Raw genomic sequence first — 24,134 nt, 5'->3', positions numbered from 1 at the left:
CTGTCCCTAATTAATCCTTGCCTGTCCAAATGCAGTTTTATCCTGTCTTTCAGGATTTTTTCCAATAGTTTTCCCACCACTGAGGTTAGGTTGACAGGCCTGTAATTACTCGGCCTATCCCTTTTTCCCTTCTTAAACAAGGGAACCACATTAGCAGTTCTTCAATCCTCCGGCACCATGCCCAGATCCAAAGAGGACTGGAAAATGATGGTCAAGGTCTTTGCTATTTCCACTTTTACTTCGCTCAACCGCCTGGGATGTCTTTTATCCGGGCCCGGGGACTCATCTACTTTCAAAGCTGCTAAACCCCTTAATACTTCCTCTCTCTCTATATTTATTTCATCCAGAATATCACACTCCTCCTCAATAGCAGTATCTGCATTACCCCTTTCCTTTGTGAAAACATATGAAAAGTATGCATTAAGAACCCTACCAACATCTTCCGCCTCCACACAAAGATTACCCTCATGGTCTCTAATAGGCCCTACCCTTTCTTTAGTTACTCTCTCACTCTTAATATATTTATAGAACATCTTAAGGTTTTCCTTAATTTTACTGGCCAAGAATTTCTCGTGCTCTTGCTCAGCATTCCTAATATCCTTTTTAATTTTGCCTCTTAACTTTCTATATTCCTCTAAAGATTCTAAAGTATTTAGCTGTTGATATATGACATAAGCGTCCCTTTTTTTCTTAATCCTCCCCTGTAAGTCCCTAGATATTCAGGGGGCTGTAGAATTATTTTTCCCAGCCTTTTTCTTTAAGGGCACATGTTTGACCTGAGCATTCCGGATCTCCTCCTTGAATGCCTCCCACTGTTCCGACACTGATTTACCCACAAGTAGCTGTTTCCAGTCCACTATGGCCAAATCACTCCTCAACTTGGCAAAATTAGCTTTTCCCCAATTCGGAACTTTTATTCCAGGCCTATTCTTGTCCTTATCCATAACTAACTTGAATCTGATTGAATTATGGTCACTGGCACCCAAGTGATCCCCCACTAATACCCCTTCAACCTGCCCAGCTTCATTCCCCAAAACTAAATCCAAGACTGCCCCCTCTCGTGTTGAGCGTACTACATACTGACTAAAAAGATTCTCTTGAATGCATCTCAAGAATTCCGCACCCTCTATACTCTTCACGCTAAATTTGTCCCAATCAACATTTGGATAGTTAAAATCCCCTACTATTACTACCCTATGGTTTTTAGACTTCACAGCAATTTGCCTATATAATTCCTCCTCTATCTCCCTCCCACTGTTTGGGGGTCTATAATACACTCCCTATAATACACTCCAAGCCCCTTTTTTATTTTTCAATTCGACCCATCTGGCCTCATTTGATGATCCCTCTAACATATCATCCCTCCTCACCGCTGTAATAGTTTCTTCAATTAATACTGCAACCCCCACCTGCCTTTTACTCCCCTCTCTATCCTGTCTAAAAATCCTGTAGCCAGGAATACTGATCTGCCAAACCTGTCCTTCTTTCAGCCATGTTTCTGTATTGGCTATAATGTCATACTCCCAAGTGTCTACCTGTGCTCTTAGCTCATCCGCCTTATTCGCTATACTCCTTGCATTAAAGTATATACCATTCAGCACAGGAAGACCTCTTTGCTTACTACACACTCAGCCCTGTTTCCTGTCTTACAGATTCGCTTTCCAGATTCTTGCTACCTAACTTCTGCTTCACTTCCCTCCCTTTTGAGTTCATTCTCAGGTTCCCATCCCTCTGCCAAGCGAGTTTAAACTCTCCCCAACAGCACTAGAAAAACTCCCCGTGAGGATATTGGTCCTGGCGCTGTTGAGGTGCAACCTGTCTGGTTTGTACAGGTCCCATCTCCCCCAGAAGCAGTCCCAATGCCTCAAGAATTTAAAGCCCTCCCTCCTACACCAATTTTCCAGCCACGTGTGTTTAATGGAACAGTATTGAGGAAGCTTTACTCTGTATCTAACCCATGTTGTACCTGCCCTAATCTGTGTGGGCAGGTACAACATGGGTTAGATACAGAGTATCTAACTTAACTGTGTGGGGTAATTGCAGGCACAGCCCTCCGTCCCTGTGAGGGGGAAATCACATGGTTTGGTATTCCTGAGGGTAGTCCTTGAATAAGTTGTTGGGTAGCTGGGAAATACTGCTCTAGTCCTATCACTGCTGCAAGAACTAAATGCCCTTCAACTTTGAACATGAGAAGACAGGTAAATGTGTTTGAATGATAGCTCTCCTAAAGGTCACGTTTGTTGCAGGTTATATTTTACGATAATGACTGGAACCCAACTGTGGATCAGCAGGCTATGGATCGAGCTCACAGGCTGGGACAGACCAAACAAGTAACTGTGTATCGACTCATCTGCAAGGGAACGATTGAGGAGCGAATCCTGCAGCGTGCCAAGGAGAAGAGTGAGGTACAGTACTACGCGGGCATGCACGGGGCACACTTGGTATCCATTTTGTGTTCTGTACTGGCAATGGTCTGGGAACAGATCTCCCCTGTAGAGTGGCACATGTTCCAGAGAGAGCTCATGTGGCGAGAGAATTTTATTCAATATATGTAATTATTCTGAGTCACAATCTGATCTTCAGTACAACTGAGGCAAGATGAGGTTCATTGAGATTTAGAGCAAAATTGCCGAACAATATTCCACATGGGGGGAGGTACTGATCTCAGCCCTGCTGACTAGTTTGGGCACTGAGCAGAGACCCTTGACCACCTGTAACTAGCAACAGTCCCAGGGCAGTGGGGGTGGGGGGCGGGTCCTGGGGCATTGGGGGGTGGGGGGTAATAAATGGCAGGTTTTCATTGGGATTGGGAAATTTGAAATTTTCCTTGTAAAACAGAAGAGAATATTTCCGGTGGTGTGTTTTAACAGAAGCATTGAACAAGAGGTACTTTCCGTGCACCTACCTTTTGATTACAGTTTAAATTTGGATTGCTGGAGCAGTGTCCGGTTTCTCCCTAGCTAACACAGGGGTTCTGAGACCAATTGCAGTGCCCAGCTGACATCAGCTCCCTCAGCACAGACCTTGCACCTTCCTGCTCTGTATGGCTCAGTCCCAGACGGGCCAGTGAGCTACTGGGGTGCACTTCACAAGCGTTAATAAGGTAAAATATGTCGGAGTTAGCTGGAATAAATGAGCAGTGAGGCAGTGGGGAATAGCTGCAAAGTGCACACAGTAATCAGGAGTGCAAGTGCTGCATGAAAACAGTGAAGCTGCATGTTATTGACTTGTGAAAGTGCATCATGTCTGGTTTTCCACATACTCACAGGGCTGGTTTGTATTTCACAAACAGAGCTTGAAGCTTTAATTCCCAGCCTCTGCGAGCACAGGGGGAGCCAAGTGATACTACCGCACGTACAGTGAATCCTGGCAACAGGAAACTGAGCCAGTAATCTGCAACTGAATGACTAAGATGTCTCCATTATGTGCAGAGGTAGAGGTGTAATGCTGCTGTGGGAGGGCAGCTTGTGAAAGATTTACACTGAGGTTGGGCTGTGGGAGGGCAGAATGTTTCACATAGTGCGCCATTTCAGTAATGACTAAAGTGCCCCATTGTCTGTGTTATCTGTTCTCCCTCAGCTTGTAAATGATGCATAGGAGAGAGCACTATGTGAAATCACACAACTCTTGCTTTCCTTCCCTTCCCTTCCTTTCCCACAGGATTCACTGCACCGTCTCCTGTACACGCCACTTCCTGAATCCATTGCATTTATAAATTATACCTTTCATATAAAATCCAGTTATGGGGTAGAGACAAAATGTATTATAATTGTTTAGTATATGCTTGTTGACCATTCGGGTTCCCTTTACTTTTCAGGCACCCAGTGTCAGCAACGCTCCCTCTACTCTGCTCCAGATTCCCACATCAGCCCGCCTGTAACCTCTGAGTGAAACTGACAGTCCAGTGCTCCCAAGGTCTCCGTTGGGACTGTTGTAACTCATTTCATGTAGGATCCTTCAAACCAGGCGACACAAGGCTTTCTAGCCTAGATTAGAACTCGGGTTGCAGAGTTAAAAGGACATGCCTGCTTCACTGAACCACCCAGTATTCTTTCACCCTCCTTTATGAATGGATCCAATGCCGGTTACGAGGGGGATACCCCCCCCACTTCACCCCCACCAATATCACTAATTGAATCCCAGTACATTACAATCAGCACTAAGTTCTAGTCTTTAAGAGCTGCCCCCCCCCCCCCCCCCCCCCCAGAGACAGACAAGATAGTTAACCAGATAGAACAGGTATTTCAAGTTAAATCGCAACATAACCCCAGGGAGAACGTAAAACGCAAATTCAGTACTGAAAAAGGCATGTTCTTCTCAGACTGGTCAATACTGTAGAATAGGCTGGAAAAGGGGCAAACCTTGGAATTATTGGAGTCATTTGGATGGTTTACTGAGGAGACTGTCGGGCATTTACTCTGTGGGTGAATTAGGATGGGCCAAATAGCCTTCCTCATTCGTGCCCACCTTACAATTGGACTTAATGGGAGTCTCTTGCTTCCAATCAGTAAATTGTCCAGACAGGCGGAATCTGGCTCCAAGTGAAGCTGCAGGGCTCTCAGATCTAAAGAGCTTTGTGTTACTGCACAGTTCTGGTGAATGAGACAATTTGAGATCCAGCAAGACAGGGGCTGTATGTGGTAATGTAATATTTTTTGGAAACAGATTCAGCGGATGGTCATTTCTGGAGGAAACTTCAAACCTGACACACTTAAACCAAAGGAGGTAGTCAGTCTGCTGCTGGATGACGAGGAGCTGGAGAAGAAATGTAAGGACTGTGGCTCTGGTTCAAATGCATCTCTGGATTTGTTCTTTCCTTCCCAATTTGCTTTTGCCTCCTCGCCGAGAGGCACTAGGGTTTGCTGGCATGAAGTTTTGTGGAACCTTATCAAGTAGCTATTCGTCAAGTTTGAGCCTTGGCAGTGTGTGTTGACTGGCTGTTTGACTGTGGGGCATCATAGCTGAACCTAGTCCGGTTCTTAGTCACACGTACTCAATTCGCAACCTAACCCCAGTTGCAACGACCCTGCTGCCTCCCTGCTGAGATCAGCTATCTTCCACAATCGAGCACGAGACCTTTCTTTCTGCAGAGCCCGATGTTTTCCTTTCATGAGCTTCCCTTTTCTTTTGCTCTTCCTGTTCTGTTTGCTTATCACTTCCCTCTCTAATTGCACAAGTGAGTGAGTGACTGACTCACTGGCACGATTTCCAGAATCAGTGTGCAAGGCCAGACACTTTGCCTGTAAGCAGCTGACCTCTCTCACTGATCAAATGCACTCCTGGTCAGTTGGCCAAGAAGGTCAGACTAGCTTACTTTCTGTGCTATATATTAATGATTTACACTTAAATGAAGGGGGCATGATAAAGAAATTTGCAGATGATACAAAAATTGGCCATGTGGTTAACAGTGAGGAGGAAAGCTCTAGACTGCAGGAAGATATTGATGAACTGGTCAGTTGGGCAGAAAACTGGCAAATGCAAATCAATCCAGAAAATTATGAGGTAATGCATTTTGGGAGGGGCAACAAGGCAAGGGAATGCACAATAAATGGGAGGATACTGCGGGGTGTGTAGGAACAGAGAGACGTTGGAGTATATGTCTACAGATCCTTAAAGGTAGCAGAACAGATCGATAAGGTAGTTTTTTAAAAAAGGCATATGGAATGCTTTCCTTTATTAGCCAAGGCATAGAATACAAGAGCGGGTGGGTTATGCTTGAACTGTATAAAACACTAGTTAGGCCACAGCTAGAGTACTGCGTGTAGTTCTGGTCACCGCATTACAGGAAGGATGTGATCGCATGAGAGGAGATTTACGAGGATGTTGCCAGGACTGGAAAATTGTAGCTATGAGAAAAGATTGGATAGGCTGGGGTTATTTTCCATGAATAGAGGAGACTGAGGGGATGTTTAATTGAGGTATATAAAATTATGAGGGGACTAGATGGAGTGGGGTCAATAACCAAGGGTCATAGATTTAAAGTAATTGGTAGAAGGATTAGAGGGGAGATGAGGAAACATTTCTTCACCCAGAGGGTGGTGGGAGTCTGGCACTCACTGCCTGAAAGGGTGGTAGAGGTAGAAACCCTCAACATATTTAAAAAGTGCCCGGATGTGCACTTGAAGAGCCCTAACCTACAGGGTACGGACCGAGAGCTGGAAAGTGGGATTAGGCTGGATAGCTCTTTTTCGACCGGTGCGGACATGATGGGCCGAATGGTCTCCTTCTATGTCGTAATCTTTCTATGATCAGTGTCGTTGCATTAGGTGTAACACTGGCTAATAAAGGCACTTGACTGAGAAACTGCTGGGTCCCTAAGCTTAGAGATACAGGGAGTTCAGTTCAACCTCTGCCGTATGCTGCCCGACGTAAGTGGGGAAGGGAACAGTCAGTCACAGTTTGAATTAACTATCAAGTAGCAAAGACACATCTTCAATGTGGTTTGGCAAAGGAAGTGCTAATTATCCAGTGTTTTCCTTCTGTTAGAGAAAGCTAATTGTTTTGTGAAGTTTATTTTTTAATTTTTCTCAGTTTCTCTTCTCGCAATTGTCCAATTCTAACTTGCACTGGTCCCACATGTGGAATGCTAAATGACATTGGCTCCAGATGTGGGACACTAACTGGCTCTGGCTCCAGGTGCCAGTTTGTAACTGGTAACACTTCCAGTTGTGAAGTATTTACAGCTGGCCCCAAGTTGGAAATTCGAACTGATACTATTCCCAGGTATGGTGCTCTGACCTACACTGGCCCCAGGTGTTGAAGCATTGTTCCATAAGTGACCAAATAAAGCAAATTCCATTTCAAACACATGGGAGTGTTACTGGTGTGTTGGAGATCACATGGGAAATGTCAATCATTGATGGCGTTCATGTTGCAGAAAGATTTTCAGTGAATTATTGGAGGTGCCTGATCACTGGCCAGAGGCATCATTACTCTGCTACTGAGCCATACAGATCAGAAGAAGACGGGTCCCATCCCCAGTCTGTACTCCGTTACCAGCAGGGCCTGTGCCCTGGGTTAGGGAGGGAAATTCGAGCCAAGGAACCTGATCATTATCCAATAGCCGAACCTCAAAAGTGTGCACGTGTCTATTACATTTGCATATGATGCCCCCCACAATAGATACAGTCACTATCTCGGTTTGCATATGAACATTAATAGATAGATTTTTGGACTCTAGGGAAATCCAGGGATATGGAGATCGGGCGGGAAAGTGGAGTTGAGGTCGAAGATCAGCCATGATCGTATTGCATGGCAGGGCAGGCTCGAGGGGCCGTAGGGCCTACTCCTGCTCCTAGTTCTTACGTTCTTACTGAGAAATATTCCAGTGACTTCGGGGGAGGGAGGGCGGGGAAAGAAAAAGTGTTTGTGATCCTGAAGCTGAATAAGATGAATTGATTCCTTCTCTGTTTATCTCTCCGCAAAGTGCGCCTGCGACAGGAAGAAAAACGGATACAAGAAGAATCAAACAAAGTGAAAGATCGAAAAAGGAAACGAGAAAAATATGCCGAAAAGGTGAGAATATCTTCTCAGCTGATGAGATCCACAGCGGAGGGGAATGTGAAAGAAGTGATAAAGCAAGAGTAAATCCCCCCTACAGGCTCCGAACACTTGGCCATCTTGGAGAGAAGGGCAGCGGGTCCCTTTCCCCACAGAGGCCCTGCAGAAGGCTGCAAATATTGGAGTGTTTCTAACATGTGTTGTAACTAGTAGTATAGTATTAGGCAGTCCCTCGTATTGACGCTGACTTGCTTCCACACCAAAAAGGGATGAGTTCACAGGTGTTTCATTGAGGGACCTGACAATCTAGGTCCCGAACTACATGTTGAAGGGTGGAAGATGCCTGTGCATGGATTCTTTAAACGTGTGGTGGCCGTTGTGCACCAGCCACCACACGGGCTTGACAGAGCTAGGTCTTGGTCCAGTGGCAAGGGTTAACCAAGACGATTGGAGACCAAGCTCTGCTGCACGGACCTAGTGCGCACACATATCGCATTGTGGACTGACCCGGGCTGCCCCTGGGCCCTTGCCTCTTCTGGGCCCCGAACCCTCGCCTCTCCTGGGCCCCAATCTCTTATTGCTCCTCCGCCCTGATCAAAAATGGGGCAGTCAGAAACAGGACATCAATTAGGCTCCTCTTATCTTGGAGACATCAAATATCAACACTGTTATTCAAAATATCAAAATACGAAACTCCAGCCTAGTTGAAGGGTTATTAACATCAGCAGAAGCAAACGGCAACTAACAGAATGAACACGATTCATTAGCATGTCAATAACCGCAGCAATAACAGCAGAATCCAAACCCTGCAGTCACTTGTGAACTCGTTGGTGTATCAGCAGGTTGGATGACTGAGTGAATCCCTTCCCACACTCAGAACAGTGAACGGTCTCTCCCCAGTGTGAACTTGTCAGGTATTAGAAGGGGAGGATTTGTAGACGGGAAACTCAAACCAAACATCACGTCAAGATCTGACGGAATCACTTGATTCCTCAGGATGTGAATATCATTGGCCTTTGAATGTGGAAGGAGACATGTTTGCCTGTTCTGTCTGTGGGAACAGATTTCAAACATCAGTGTGACTGGAAAAGCACAGAGACACACAGCCGAGTGGTTGTAACTAGTGGGGTCCCCTCAGCAGTTCATCATTTGAGCATTAGATGGAGCACCCATCCCCTAGATGGGAAGCAGATAACTGCAGTGCTGGGAGGTGGATTACACAGCCTGTATGCACAAGGCCTTTACCAAGGAGCTGATGGCGTGACAGAGGAGCCATTGTGATGGGCATCCTAAGGGAAAACAAGAGGGGAATTGTTGACTTTTTTGACTATTTTATTGCCCATTCTTCCTCTTTGCCCCTTCTCTTCCCCCGAACTCCCCATAACCCTGTCCTTGTCCATTCCCTTCCCCGCTCTCACCCCACTACACACACTTTCCCATTGTAAGCTGCAGCCCGTTTCAACCCAAGGGTGCATTGCCCAAGTGTAGACCTGCTCACTGGTTCAGCACAGAGTGGAGGATTTTCAGATTAATGGTTCGTATTGTCCAAAATGTGCTTCATGAGCCACTGTACCGAGGAGTGTGAGAGTGGAAGGATGGTTGGATTGCTCTCACTGCAGTTGCTGCCTTCTATCTGTGGCCTACACACCCGCCTCAGCCTAACGCAGTTTCAGGCATTCGCATAGCTGGGTCCTTCATCTGAACAACATCCCCATTGAAATGGCAGTCAGATATAGCCGAGAATGGATGAGATGTGGTGAGTGGGTCCTGACTTACTCCTTCAGCCTGAAGAGTGGAGAGATTTCCTTTCTTAAGACACAATAAGACACAAACTATTTCAATCATTTGTGCGACACCGGTTAAACATTTCCTCTCTACCCTGGTGCAGTACTGGGGGAGTGCTGCATCGTGAGATGCTATTGTTTGGATGGGACGTTAGCTTGAGGCCCCGGTGCCTGTTGAAGTGCACGATGAAGAACAGGGGGAGTTTCCCCAGCCTACATTCCTCTCAACCAACATCACCATGAAAAGCCTCACCTGTTGCCTCTGCTGTGCACTTCAAACAGTAATCCACTGGCTGTGAAGCACTTTGGGGCATCCTGAGGCAGGGACTAATCAACGTGTGGTCTTTCTTGCTTCATGTCACATCTTTACAATAAGGCCGGAAGATGTTCCTCCAATATACTTCCAGTGAAATTATAAGCATACTTTTCAGGAAAACCTCTGCTGGAATGATCAAATGGAGGGAATCTCCCCCATCATGGTTCACTCCCTCTGTTCTCCCCATGTCGCGCAAACTGCAGTTCAGGGGACGACAGAGCTCCCCGACATCCGCAACTGGGTTCTCGCAGATGATTGGCGGTCGGTCTGAGAGCTGGCTGCAGTGTTGGCCTTCATTGTTCCTGACCTGGAGCCACAGACATTTACAGCACAGAAGGAGGCCCCATGGTGTCTGTGCTGGCTGTTGTTCTCACTGCCCACTATCTCCCCATAGCTCTGTATCTTCCTTTGCTTCAAGTACTTGTCTGGTCATCCTTTAAACATTGTGGTGGTTATTGCCTCAACAACTTCCTTCCTGAGGCAGCAGAGAATAGCACAGTTTACCCAAACCTGCTTAGATTAGTCATCCTTTGTAGATGCTGCAGATCAGCGCATCGAATGGGATTGTGATCACTTGAGAGCGATCCCAGTCGTATCCTAACAGACTGCAGCCACTCACCTCTGCAACCTGATCCTCTCTCCCCCTTCCCCCATGCCGGACACAACACTCCTCTCCCCAGCCCACCCCCCACCCCCACCCCATGCAGCGCACACCGCTCTCCATGCTACACAGATCCCTTTCTGGGACAGCAGGTGTCAGTGCTGAGCACAGTTCTGTAGCCCAGGCAGCTGTGAGTGCAGTAATGATGTCTGTAATCCCCTACCGATGATTTATTCATCACCGCTGCTGATCGGGTTACCAACATTAATACAGCTGAGTGTCAGATCCGTGCCGGCTCACTCCCACAGCCACAGCACAACTTCATTCTTCATGGGTTTACTGGTAAAGGAGGGAAACGTGATATACAGTTGCGCACACACACGCACACACACACACACACACACACACAGAGTCACATGCACATGTTCGCACATTCATAGTCGCATGCACAGTCAGTGCACATACTTACACACACACTCACCTTACACACTCTCATGTACGTTATCGTACATATACGCGCTCTCTCGTGGGCACCCCCTCCCGCACTCATTCACATACACACATGCTCCCGCATTCACTCACAAACGCACCCATGCTCTCGCACTTATTCACATGCATACACGCTCTCACACAATTATATACACACACTCTTGCACTCATTCACATATATACATGCTCTCGCACTCATTCACATACACACACAGTTGTGCACGCACTCGCTGTCATGCTCACGCACCCACACTCTCGGGCACCCACAACTGTGCATGTGCGCACTCACTGCCGCACAAGCACACACGCACACTCTCGCAGACACTCTCTTAGGCAGACACTCTTAGGCACTCCCTCTCTCACACGCATGTCCTCGCTCTCGCGTACACTCATACATATGCACAGATATACACGTTCTCACCTCTCACTCTCACACACACACACACGCTCACTCTTGCATACACACACATGCTCTCACATACACATTCTCGCGCGCGTACAGTAGCTCACGTGCACGCATGCGTGCAGTAGCTCTCTAGCTCACCCTTGCGCGCGCACAGTAGCTCTCTAGCTCAGTCACTCACGCACAGTAGCTCACGTGCACGCATGCGCGCAGTAGCTCTCTAGCTCACCCTTGCGCGCGCACAGTAGCTCTCTTGCACGCGCGCGCGCACAGTTTCCGGCCCCCGACAGCTGGGGGCTGAACCAGGCCTCCTTGCTGGGGGATGGAGAAGGCGTGCTAGTGTCAGTTGGGGTCTGTGGTGTTCCTGGGACGTAGTTGGACAGGCTGTGAGGGGAGCCCAAGGGGGAGGTACTGATCATTGCGAAGGTGGTGGTGCTGGCGGGCCGGGAGAGGGGCGACTGCCCAGAGCCACTTCCTGCTATACCTATAGATGAAAGAGAAAACACAGGATCATTCAACACACACAATCCAAACTATCAACACAATAAAACTGCACATTTTCATCAGTCTTCTGAATATTTCACTCACCAAAATTAGGAATATTAGCGCTGACAATTCAGAACGAAATACACCCAGGGCAGGTACAGCACAGGTCAGATAAAGAGTAAAGCTCCCTCTACCCTGTCCCATCAAACACTCCCAGGGCAGGTACAGCATGAGTTAGATACAGAGTAAAGCTCCTCTTCTCCCTCCCCCAGATGTAAGGACTTGTGAGAACTGGTGTTTGGTGAAGCTCACAGCGGTGTCTGCGTGCACTTTCTGTCGAATTTTCCAGTATAAATTCTTGTCTACATTCAATACTATAAACTGCCTGTGTACACTTGCTTTCCTGTAGTTATACCCTGCCGCCAGTGCAGGTGCTGAGTATCACTCCTGCTGTTGGAAGAGAGTAATTACAGCAATGCAGGTTTACACGTGCTGTTCCCATTATAAATGGGAGCTGAATGCATGACTTCTAAATGGTAACAAATTACATCTGGACACCCTGTCCTCTAACCCCGCTTCACCTGTGGACTCTTAATGTGGAAGACCACAAGACATCGACTAGTTAGCACTAGTCAACAGCTACTATTCAACAGTCCAGTCGGGATGATATTTAGGGAAACTTGGAGGGCACATTATGGGATCATACTTGCAGCTATGCCCAGCACCAAACCAGAATCAGTTTCGTGCTGCAGCTGCCAAGGGATTGGAATGTAGTTGTGTGACGGGTGTATGAATGTCTAACCAGCTCGCTGGTACCACGTTGCTATAATTACTGTTGGCTATGTGTCGTGAGCTTTGCAACGGATTGAAACAGCACACTTTTTGAGGTGTTCTGTTTGTTTTTGACAGAAGAAGAAGGAGGATGGTGAGAATGCTGTGAAGAGGAGGAAAGAGGGGTGGAATATGTTAACACCTTCGTTAGCATCTGCTGATAACTCCAACATGTCCTCAGGAAACATGTCAGCGGATGGGGAGGAGTCTTTCATCAGCGTGGACTCGGCGATGCCCAGCCCTTACAGTGAGGTAATACAGCACACAACCGAGCCCGCAAAGGCAGATGCTGAGTATAGATCAGCACAGGGACCCGAGATCGAAAGCCATCCACAGCTGCAAGGTTCTCGCTCATATTATAAGAATTATAGGAGCAGGAGTAGGCCATAAGGCCCCTCGAGCATGCTCCGCCATTCAATAAGATCATGGCTGATCTGATCATGGACTCAGGTCCGCTTCTCATAACCGCTTATCCCCCTATCGTTTAAGAAACTGTCTATCTCTGTCTTAAATTTATTCAATGTCCCAGCTTCCACAGCTCTCTGAGGCAGCGAATTCCACAGATTTACAACCCTCTGAGAAAAGAAATTTCTCCCCATCCCTGTTTTAAGTGGGCGGCCCCTTATTCTAAGATCATGCCCTCTCGTTCTAGTCTCCCCTATCAGTGGAAACATCCTCTCTGCATCCACCTTGACAAGCCCCCTCATAATCTTATACGTTTCGATAAGATCACCTCTCATTCTTCTGAATTCCAATGAGTAGAGGCCCAACCTACTCAACCTTTCTTGAGGTTGTCTGTCCGGTTTTGCAGAGATGAATGGAATGCAGGCAGGGCAAATGGTGAAGCAGGATGCCCTTGGGGTTTGGACCTGCGTTCAGCACTGTGTCCCAAACAGTTTCTAGAGTAGACAGAGGGAAGGAAACAGCAGTGCATGAGACACAACAGCATGGGGATAGAGAGCCAATCCGTAACATCGCAGATAGGGTCACCTGTCACCCTCCACCCCGCAGCAGACACCAGGAACCTCCCCACACAGGGTGAGGGGAAGTTATCGCAAGTCCATTTCTGCACACCCCCAGGGACTGGGTTCATTGCTGGAGTGAGGAAACCATACAGCAAAGTCGGATGGGGTATCCGGGGAGGGAGAATATCCAGGGAAATTCGGTTCCATGAAAAAAACCAGTAAGTTAAAGGAATACTCAAGGATCAAAAAGTCCAGCATCAGTTATAGGAATAGTATGATATCCAAAAAAAAAGGGTTATCTCTGGAATCACTTCAAGAAATAGTCCAGAATCAACATGTCTGTAATCAGTCAGTCTGGGGGCAGTTAAAGAAACAGGAAGAGAGACCAGGGAATGAGAGAAACAAAATAGAAGACAAAAATTAAGGAGGGAAAACAGAATCATAGAATGGTTACAGCACGGAAGGCCATTCAGCCTGTCGAGCCCTTGCCGCCTCTCTGCAAGAGCATTTCAGCTAGTCCCACTCCCCTGCCCTTTCCCCGGAGCCCTGCAATTTTTTTTCTTTCAGGTACTTATCCAATTCCCTCTTGAAAGCAGTGATTGAGTCTGCCTCCACCACCCTCTCCAGTAGTGAATTCCAGATCCTAACCACTCGCTGTGTAAAAAAAAGTGTTTTCTTATGTCACCTTTGGTTCTTTTGCCAATCACCTTAAATCTGTGACCTCTGGTTCTTGACCCTTCCACCAATGGGAACAGTTTTTCTCGATCTACTCTGTCCAGACCCCTCATGATTGTGAACACCTCGATCAACCTCCTCTCAACCTTCTCTGCTCCAAGGAGAACAACCCCAGCCTCTCCAGTCTCTCCATGTAACTGAAGTCCCTCATCCCTGGAACCATTCTTGTAAATCTTTTCTGCATCCTTCTCATCCTTCCTAAAGTGCGGTGCCCAGAATGGAACACACTACTCCAGTTGGGGCCGAACCAGGGTTTTATACAGGTTTCTGTGCTCTATGCCTCTATTTATGAAGCCCAGGATCCCCTAAGCTTTTTTAACCGCTTTCTCAACCTGCCCTGCCACCTTCAGCGATTTGTGCACCTACTCCCCCAGGTCTCTCTGTTCATGTACCCCCATTAGTTTATATTGCCTCTCCTCGTTCTTTCTACCAAAATGAATCACTTCGCACTTTTCTGTGTTAAATTTCATCTGCCACGTGTCTGCCCATTCCACCAGCCTGTCTATGTCCTCTTGGAGTCTATCACTCTCCTCCTCACTGTTCACTATACTTCCAAGTTTTGTGTCATCAGCAAATTTTTACATTGTGTCCTGTACACCCACATTCAAATCATTAATATTTATCAAGAAAAGCAGTAGGGAACACCACTGTATACCTTAGAAACATAGAAACATTCAATAAGTTCATGGCTGAACATGCAACTTCAGTACCCCATTCCTGCTTTCTCGCCATACCCCTTGATCCCCCTAGTAGTAAGGACTTCATCTAACTCCTTTTTGAATATATTTAGTGAATTGGCCTCAACAACTTTCTGTGGTAGAGAATTCCACAGGTTCACCACTCTCTGGGTGAAGAAGTTTCTCGTCATCTCGGTCCTAAATGGCTTACCCCTTATCCTTAGACTGTGACCCCTGGTTCTGGACTTCCCCAACATTGGGAACATTCTTCCTGCATCTAACCTGTCTAACCCCGTCAGAATTTTAAACGTTTCTATGAGGTCCCCTCTCATTCTTCTGAACTCCAGTGAATACAAGCCCAGTTGATCCAATCTTTCTTGATAGGTCAGTCCCGCCATTCCGGGAATCAGTCTGGTGATTCCTCCAGTCTGAAAAATAACCGTTCACCCCTTACACTCTGTTTCCTGTCACTGAGCCAATTCTGTATCCATGCTGCCACTGTCCCTTTTATTCCATGGGCTTCAACTTTACTGCAAGCCTATTATGTGGTACTTTGTTGAACGCCTTTTGGAAATCCATGTACACCACATCAACAGCATTGCCCTCATCAACCCTCTCTGTTACCTCATCAAAAAACTCGATCGAGTTAGTTAAACACGATTTGCCTTTAACAAATCCGTGCTGGCTTTCCTTAATTAATCCACACTTGTCCAAGTGACTGTTAATTTTGTCCCTAATTATTGTTTCTAAAAGCTTCCCCATTACCGAAGTTAAACTCGGTCTATAGTTTATCTTTAAACCCTTTTTTGAACAAGGGTGTAATATTTACAATTTCCCAGTCCCCTGAAAGGGAATGCAGCACTTTAGAAGTTGTTGAGTTAACTTGGATTGAGTTTGCGACTCGAGACCTGGTCCTGGTATCCTGGCTCCTTTGAATTTTAACATGTTCTTTGGGGCAAAATGAAGCTGTCAGTGCAGGAATTTCACTGGCGGGATAGCTGGAGAGCACAAGTGAGACATCCGTTAGCACAGAGTGTGGGGTTAGCAAGCTGTCGATTCAGCATTGATTGCTGACGGCTTAAAAATGGGACTGTATCACCAAAAATTCATCTGGTTCACACTTTCTTGCTTTGGAAACAGACTTGGTCATTTTTATCAAAAAGGCTTTTCAGGTTGATATGTTATGGCAGAAGTTTGGGAAGTTAGACCAGCTTCACATGAAAATGAAATAGTTATTAACCTATCTGCGGAGAGGCCCTGTATGTCCGTCAGTGCGGAGTTTAGAGCTGGAAGTTTCAGTTAATAGCTGATGCTGCAAACTACTTGCACTGATATGCACACCTGTATTTCTACATTACTGACTCCTGCTCTGTTTTACCCATCTCGCTGCTGGGTGTAAATGGTAGTGTGAATGGATTGTCAGTTGCATGCGGTATTGAATTGGGATTTAGTGATGTGCAGTGCGCTCCTCCGAATGTAACCTGTGCTGTCCATCCTCGCAGATATCCATGAGCAGTGAACAGCACACAGGATCTATTGCACCTGATGAAAGCAGCAGCGACCTTGTGATTGTGGACGACCCAACATCAGCATCGCAATCTAGAGCGACCAATTCCCCGGTCTCTGTTGCAGGCTCAACTTCGGACCATGTGAATGGTATGGCACACAGACAGCTCCTGCTGCATTGTGTAACCCATCCGTGCACCAAATGTGTGGCTGGGGACATGGCTGGTTACTTGGAGTTGGTTACTTTGTAACCTTGGATTAAAGTCGGATGTCGTTGCGTGACTTTGAGTCAACCGGGACAGTGATCGTCACTTGTACTGTTTAATTGTCCAGTTTCCTGTTTGTTTTGTTGTACCACTCAAGCTTGTGATTATAAATAGAGTTAGCAGCTGGGGATTAGGGGGAGGCAGGAGAACAATTCAGCTGTGATATCAGTCCAAAGTGTCAATTTGCAATCTTAACTCAGCACTTGTGAATTGTTTTCTCATATCCTGCTGGAAATTCTGTTTGTGTGTATATGTGCATCGGTATATTTGCGAGTGCGTGTTTCTGTATACCTGCGTTTGTCAATATCTAGGGTAGATAAGGGGGGTCCAGTGAATGTGGTGTATTTGGATTTTCAGAAAGCATTTGATAAAGTGCCACATAAGAGGTTATTTCACAGAATTAGATCATGGGGTTGGGGGTAATATGGAGAAAGGATTGGTTAACGGACAGAAAACAGAGTAGGAATAAACAGGCAATTTTCGGGTTGGTAGGCTGTAACTAATGGGGTGCAGCAAGGATCGATGTTTTGGGCCTCAGCTATTTACAATCTATATCAATGACTTAGATCAGGAGACTAAGTGTAATGTGTCCAAGTTTACCGACTACAAAGCTAGGTGGGAAATTAAGTTGTGAGGACGCAAAGGGATATAGACAGGTTAAGTGAGTAGACAATAACATGGCAGATGGAGTATAATGTGGAGAAATGTGAAGTTATCCACTTTGGTAGGAAAAATAGAAAAGCAGAATATTTTTTAAATGGTGAGAGATTGGGAAATGTTGGTGTTCGGAGAGACCTGGTTGTCCTTGTACACGAATCACTGAAGGTTAACAGGCAGGTACAGCAAGCAATTCGAAAAACAAATGGTATGTTGGCCTTTATTACAGGAGGATTTGAGTACAACAGTAAAGATGTCTTACTGCAATTATATAGGCCCTGATGAGACCACACCTGGAGTATTGTGTACAGTTGGTCTCCTGACCTAAGGAAGGATATACTTGCTTTAAAGGCAACCAAGGTGCACTGGACTGATTCCTGGGATGGGGGGATTGTCCTATGAGGAGAGATTGAGTGGACTAGGCCTATATTCTCTAGAATTTAGAAGAATGAGAGGTGATCTCATTGAAACATACAACATTTTTACAGGGTAGATGCAGGGAGGATGTTTCCCTGGGCTGGGGAGTCTCGTATCAGAGGTCATAGTTTCAGGGTAAGGGGTCGGCCATTTAGGCCTCTGAGATGAGGAAGAATTTCTTCACTGAGGGTGGTGAATCTTTGGAATTCTCTGCCCCAGAGGGCTGTGGAGGCTCAGTCTCTGAGTGTATTCAAGACAGAGGTCGATAGATTTTTGGATATTGAAGGAATCAAGGGGTATGAGGATAATGCGGGAAGGTGTAGTTGAAGTAGAAGATCAGCCATGATCTTATTGAATGGCGGAATGGTCTACTCCTGCTCGTATTTCTTATGTTCTAACAGAGTGTATTCAGTACGGGGAGGAGGGGTAGCTGGTATTATACACATATCGTAGACATGCGCCCATTTCTCAATTCCCCGGGGACTGAGTGACTGTGCCTGTAGCTTCAGGTGCCTGGTGACAGGTCTTGGGACTGAACTGGCGATTGCACTTGATAATGGGCACAGTGTCAGAGTGCATACTGCAATAGAACAGGCACTGTATTACAATCGTGGACTGAACTGCTGCATTTCTTATCCCAGGTGGTGATAATGAATGAATCTGCTTACTTTGCAGGTGTTTCACAAGACAAGTCTGGTTCCAGCATGGGCCTTTCAGGAAGGGGCAGGGGCCGTCCAAAAGGATCTGGGAGTACATCTGGGAAGGGTTCGGGGAAAAACCGAGGGCGCAAGTCCACTGCTGGCAGTGCCGCGGCGATGGCGGGAGCCAGGGCCGGTGCCGCAGCGGCTTCAGCTGCAGCCTACGCCGCATACGGGTACAACGTGTCCAAAGGTAAGGAACAGGCACAATGGAAACGCTCCACGCTGACGGCCTTGGCTCCGTGACAGCGTGCTCTCCCTAATCGGTGAAAACGGTGTCCGCCGTATTCAGAACCAGCAAGTGAATTTATTTACTGAAAGCAGGTGAATGAACCTACAATCGTATAACGCAGTCCGGCATGCATTGTTCTCCTTGGCACACCGAATATTAAAGACGTCACTCGCTTTATCTCTAAATACAGATGTCAATCAGAACCTACTTGCTGTAACTTCAATCTGGCCTACCTCTCTCGCTGGGTTAGAAACAAATGCTGAACCCTTAAGATTAAATAACATAGAGTGATAGTGACAACACTCCGATCAGGGACTGAGCAACACTGGAATCTGTATCATTCTGTGCTAGACATTTACAAAAATAAACCTGATCAAACTATTGGATCTCTTCTCCTCTCTTCTATAGGTTCTCATCCTGTGTATTTCTTTCTCTGACTGTGACTGGTCCCTTCCCTGCGCTGATCTCTCTATTCTCCACCTCAGTGATAGTTGGTTTCTCACTGAAACCAGTTTGAAATTCCCATTTTTGTTCAGCCAATCAGATGGTATTTTATTGCGAAGTTGGACATGATCACATCATGAGTCTTTCGTTAACATGTGGGAGGTGTAAAACCAGAGCAGGTTTCCCAGTGACAGTTTGGGGGCAGTGTACCTGGAACCGATACTTGCCCGTAGCATGAGGCGAGGTGGACAATCAGTTCCGTCCCTCCTAATGGTTCTTCCTTACTTTGTGAAGTAAAACAAGTCGAATGGCTATTCTCTCTGTGTGCAAAAGTGTCTGACAGAAACAAGCTATCTTATCTTCATTGTAGATTAAAGTGCAGTTCCTAAAACTCTATTCATCTGTTTTTTTCTTCTGTGTTACTGAGAGTGAGATTGGACGCAGTGGTGTGTTATTAATCAGTCGTAGCGTAAATTAAGCCCTTGCTATTTTCAGCCATTCACCTGCAATGACTAATAGAAATCCAAAATTGGAGCCTGGATGCTCCAGGATATCTCGGACCTGGGTTCAAATCCAGCCCAAACTCACGTGCTGTACCTGCCCTGGGAGTGTTTGATGGGACAGTGTAGAGGGAGCTGTACTCTGTATCTAACCCGTGCTGTACCTGCCCTGGGAGTGTTTGATGGGACAGTGTAGAGGGAGCTGTACTCTGTATCTAACCTGTGCTGTACCTGCCCTGGGAGTGTTTGATGGGACAGTGTAGAGGGAGCTTTACTCTGTATCTAACCCCCTGTACCTGCCCTGGGAGTGTTTGATGGGACAGTGCAGAGGGAGCTTTACTCTGTATCTAACCCCGTCTGTACCTGCCCTGGGAGTGTTTGATGGGACAGTGTAGAGGGAGCTTTACTCTGTATCTAACCCCGTGCTGTACCTGCCCTGGGAGTGTTTGATGGGACAGTGTAGAGGGCGCTTTACTCTGTATCTAACCCGTGCTGTACCTGCCCTGGGGGTGTTTGCTGGGACTGTGTAGAGGGAGCTTTACTCTGTATCTGACCTGTGCTGTGCATGCCCTGGGAGTGTTTGATGAGACAGTGTAGAGGGAGCTTTACTCTGTATCTAACCCGTGCTGTACCTGCCCTGGGGGTGTTTGCTGGGACTGTGTAGAGGGAGCTTTACTCTGTATCTGACCTGTGCTGTGCATGCCCTGGGAGTGTTTGATGAGACAGTGTAGAGGGAGCTTTACTCTGTATCTGACCTGTGCTGTGCATGCCCTGGGAGTGTTTGATGAGACAGGGTAGAGGGAGCTTTACTCTGTATCTAACCCGTGCTGTGCCTGCCCTGGGAGTGTTTGATGAGACAGGGTAGAGGGAGCTTTACTCTGTATCTAACCCATGCTGTACCTGCCCTGGGAGTGTTTGATGAGACAGGGTAGAGGGAGCTTTACTCTGTATCTAACCCGTGCTGTGCCTGCCCTGGGAGTGTTTGATGAGACAGGGTAGAGGGAGCTTTACTCTGTAGCTAACCCGTGCTGTTCCTGCCCTGGGAGTGTTTGATGCGACAGTGTAGAGGGAGCTTTACTCTGTATCTAACCCATGCTGTACCTGCCCTGGGAGTGTTTGATGAGACAGGGTAGAGGGAGCTTTACTCTGTATCTAACCCGTGCTGTGCCTGCCCTGGGAGTGTTTGATGAGACAGGGTAGAGGGACCTTTGCTCTTTATCTGACCTGTGCTGTACCTGCCCTGGGTGTATTTCATTCTGAATTGTCAGTGCTAATATTCCTAATTTTGGTGAGTGAAATATTCAGAAGACTGATGAAAATGTGCAGTTTTATTGTGTTGATAGTTTGGATTGTGTGTGTTGAATGATCCCGTGTTTTCTCTTTGATCTATAGGTATAGCAGGAAGTGGCTCTGGGCAGTCGCCCCTCTCCCGGCCCGCCAGCACCACCACCTTCGCAATGATCAGCACCTCCCCCTTGGGCTCCCCTCACAGCCTGTCCAACTGCGTCCCAGGAACACCACAGACCCCAACTGACACTAGCACGCCTTCTCCATCCCCCAGCAAGAAGGCCAACAGAGGCCTGGTTCAGCCCCCATCTGTTGGGGGCCGGTAACCACGAACAGTACTGCTGTGGGTGGGTGGGAGGGAGCGACTGCAGTGCGTGGGTAGGGGAGGGAGAGTGAGTCGCAGGACTTTCGTGTTTAAGGGTTTAGAGTTTGTTTAAAAAGCCTAATAAGTGAAATCATGGAGAAGCCTTTTCCCGCTGAATGACGTGTACATAATGTTTACCAGGAGAGCACAGAATCCTCGTTTGTTTTTTTTTGAATGTGCTATTTTTTATAGATGAACTTGTAAATATGTACAAAAAAAGGAAAAAAATCAAACAGAAACTGCTATCTTTTACTAACCCGACAGAGACTGGTGAGAGTCCAGCCGAGTGATGAATAGTAATTTTATGGAAAGATTGTATGCGTGTGAATTTTTACTAGTTTCCAGTGCTGAGAGGTAAACATTCTGAAGTCCTTGTGTTTTAATTTGCAGAGGCGGAAGCTATTTCCCCTTGAGAACAGATGCAGCTTTCAGCCTTCCGTGCCCTCCTCCATGCCTCCCCCTTCCTCACACCGCTGTTGCATTTGCTTCGGTAACTACAAGTGACGCCTACTCGATAGCCCTGCCTCCCCCTGGACCAGGGGAGAAGCCTTCAAACACAAGTCCCAAGCCTGCTGAGTGTTTGCAGTGAGTGCACATTCAGTCCGTTCACACTCCCATTGGTGCTGCTTTAAACACCCAAGGGAATCAGTTCATGCCAAAGAGGCAAACCCTGACTGTTGGAAATACTCAGCAGACCTGTCAACCAATGGAAGGGGGTGGGCAGGTGGCCCAGTGGCCCCTCCTTTCTCTTTCACATACTGACAGACCCACTGCACATTTCCACCTCTCTTTCAGTCAAAATACAAAACGCGGCGTGTAGCAGCTTGATTGAAAACTTCCAGCACTGGTCAAGGCCGTGACAGGTCCTCGTGTAGCGCGGGGTTGCTGCCGCATGACTGCAGCTGTGGGGCAGAAAGCAGCACAGCCCATCACCAGCACACAGAGACTGCAGGGCAAGGGGAAGGGGCAATCTATAACACCAACACGATACATGTTGTATCACCCTGTTCCCAGCACGGGTAATAGCAATACACAACCTGATAGAGGCAGGAGACCCCAACCCCTGAAATAAAGGATGTCATGATCTAGCAACACTCTGTCCTGCTGTGCCTGAAATGGGAAAGAGTTCTTGTGACGTTTTAAGGAGACATTCCATGAATTGTTATTCCCAATCTGTAGTGGCCGGTGCAGTGCTGCTCCCTGACATTCCGACATGCTTTATCGTGGACTTGGATTGATTGTTGCAGTTCACCCCATAAGTTCCCGATCTCTCCTGCATGCCATCAAGAAAGAGATGCTGGAAAGAGCCCAATTGTGTACAGACTGTGCCGTGTCACTTGACTGTAGCTCCAGATGAAATGCTAGGATGTGACGGGCCGAGTGATTTTCTTTTATCACTGCTAACTGCAACACTTTTCCAACTTTCTGTATTTTGATTACAGTTTTATATTTAGAAACTCATCAATTTGGTCTTACTAGGCAGAACCAATGGCCCCACCTGCGTGACTCACCCATTTGGCCTCTCCCTCACCTTCGCCCCTCTCTCCCCTCTTCTTTGTCCCCTCTGCTTCCCCCTCTCCCTCGCGCCCCCTCTCCCTCGCGCCCCCTCTCCCTCGCGCCCCCTCTCCCTCGCGCCCCCCTCTCCCTCGCGCCCCCCTCTCCCTCGCGCCCCCCTCTCCCTCGCGCCCCCCTCTCCCTCGCGCCCCCCTCTCCCTCGCGCCCCCCTCTCCCTCGCGCCCCCCTCTCCCTCGCGCCCCCCTCTCCCTCGCGCCCCCCTCTCCCTCGCGCCCCCCTCTCCCTCGCGCCCCCCTCTCCCTCGCGCCCCCCTCTCCCTCGCGCCCCCCTCTCCCTCGCGCCCCCCTCTCCCTCGCGCCCCCCTCTCCCTCGCGCCCCCCTCTCCCTCGCCCCCCCTGCTCTCTCCCTCGCCCCTCTGCTCTCTCCCTCGCCCCTCTGCTCTCTCCCTCGCCCCTCTGCTCTCTCCCTCGCCCCTCTGCTCTCTCCCTCGCCCCTCTGCTCTCTCCCTCGCCCCTCTGCTCTCTCCCTCGCCCCTCTGCTCTCTCCCTCGCCCCTCTGCTCTCTCCCTCGCCCCTCTGCTCTCTCCCTCGCCCCTCTGCTCTCTCCCTCGCCCCTCTGCTCTCTCCCTCGCCCCTCTGCTCTCTCCCTCGCCCCTCTGCTCTCTCCCTCGCCCCTCTGCTCTCTCCCTCGCCCCTCTGCTCTCTCCCTCGCCCCTCTGCTCTCTCCCTCGCCCCTCTGCTCTCTCTCCCTCGCCCCTCTCCCCTCTCTCCCTCGCCCCTCTCCCCTCTCTCCCTCGCCCCTCTCCCCTCTCTCCCTCGCTCCCTCGCCCCTCTCCCCTCGCTCCCTCGCCCCTCTCTCCCTCGCTCCCTCTCTCCCTCTCTCACTCTCTCTGGAGTTTTGTATCTACAGTTATTACTGCTCCTCAGGTGAACCCACTGTCCTTTCCCTTTGCTGCCAGCCTTGGTGTTGCCTTTCATCCCTGATTCACCGGCTGGCTAGTTTTTCCATCCAGCGGACTGGATCTGTTGAAAGATTCCATGTATAATTTAGGAGACATCGTTCTGCTTGTATAAGCAGCTTCGTGAGACACTGTGTGAACAGCCTTTAACCCCCCTCCCAATACAACAGATATCTAGTCACTGACTAACCAGCAGAATAAATTCTGACGCACTGCAGTGCTGCACTTTGTTTATCTAACCCTGGATCGGAACGGATCCATTGAAGGCAGCTGCTGCCTTTAGACCATCCAGAATGCAGGTGACGGTGTAATACTCGAATCACGTCTTTCATAGCCCTGTGCTTGCAGGTTCATTCCACTCCTAGCCAGTGCACTCAGTTGCTGGCTTCACTCACGCTTGCCCAGGAGTGAGCACTGAGTCTCCACTGTAAGGTGAAGTAGGCATGAGCTGCTCCTCCATGGATGTGTACTGAACTTCCTTTTGGCCACATATAGAGTTGTGC

General features: G+C 48.0%; 1 protein-coding gene across 1 annotated transcript in view; it reads left to right on the top strand.

Moving 5' to 3' along the window:
• The window catches only part of ino80 (INO80 complex ATPase subunit), a 165,546-nt gene extending 144,412 nt beyond the window's left edge, over nt 1-21,134 (top strand). Inside the window, exons 16-22 of the mRNA XM_070877851.1 lie at nt 2,247-2,405; nt 4,666-4,768; nt 7,427-7,515; nt 12,489-12,662; nt 16,290-16,443; nt 18,309-18,524; nt 20,900-21,134. Of these exons, the coding sequence (XP_070733952.1) occupies nt 2,247-2,405; nt 4,666-4,768; nt 7,427-7,515; nt 12,489-12,662; nt 16,290-16,443; nt 18,309-18,524; nt 20,900-21,120 (1,116 nt within the window). The 3' untranslated portion in view covers nt 21,121-21,134. The remainder of the gene's footprint in view (nt 1-2,246; nt 2,406-4,665; nt 4,769-7,426; nt 7,516-12,488; nt 12,663-16,289; nt 16,444-18,308; nt 18,525-20,899) is intronic.
• The last annotated feature ends 3,000 nt before the right edge of the window (nt 21,135-24,134 follow it).

This window comes from Pristiophorus japonicus, chromosome 4 (genome assembly GCF_044704955.1).
Source record: "Pristiophorus japonicus isolate sPriJap1 chromosome 4, sPriJap1.hap1, whole genome shotgun sequence".
Classification (NCBI taxonomy): Eukaryota; Metazoa; Chordata; class Chondrichthyes; family Pristiophoridae; genus Pristiophorus; species Pristiophorus japonicus.
Note: the sequence above shows the minus strand (reverse complement) of the source record. Positions and strands in the feature narration are given on the sequence as shown.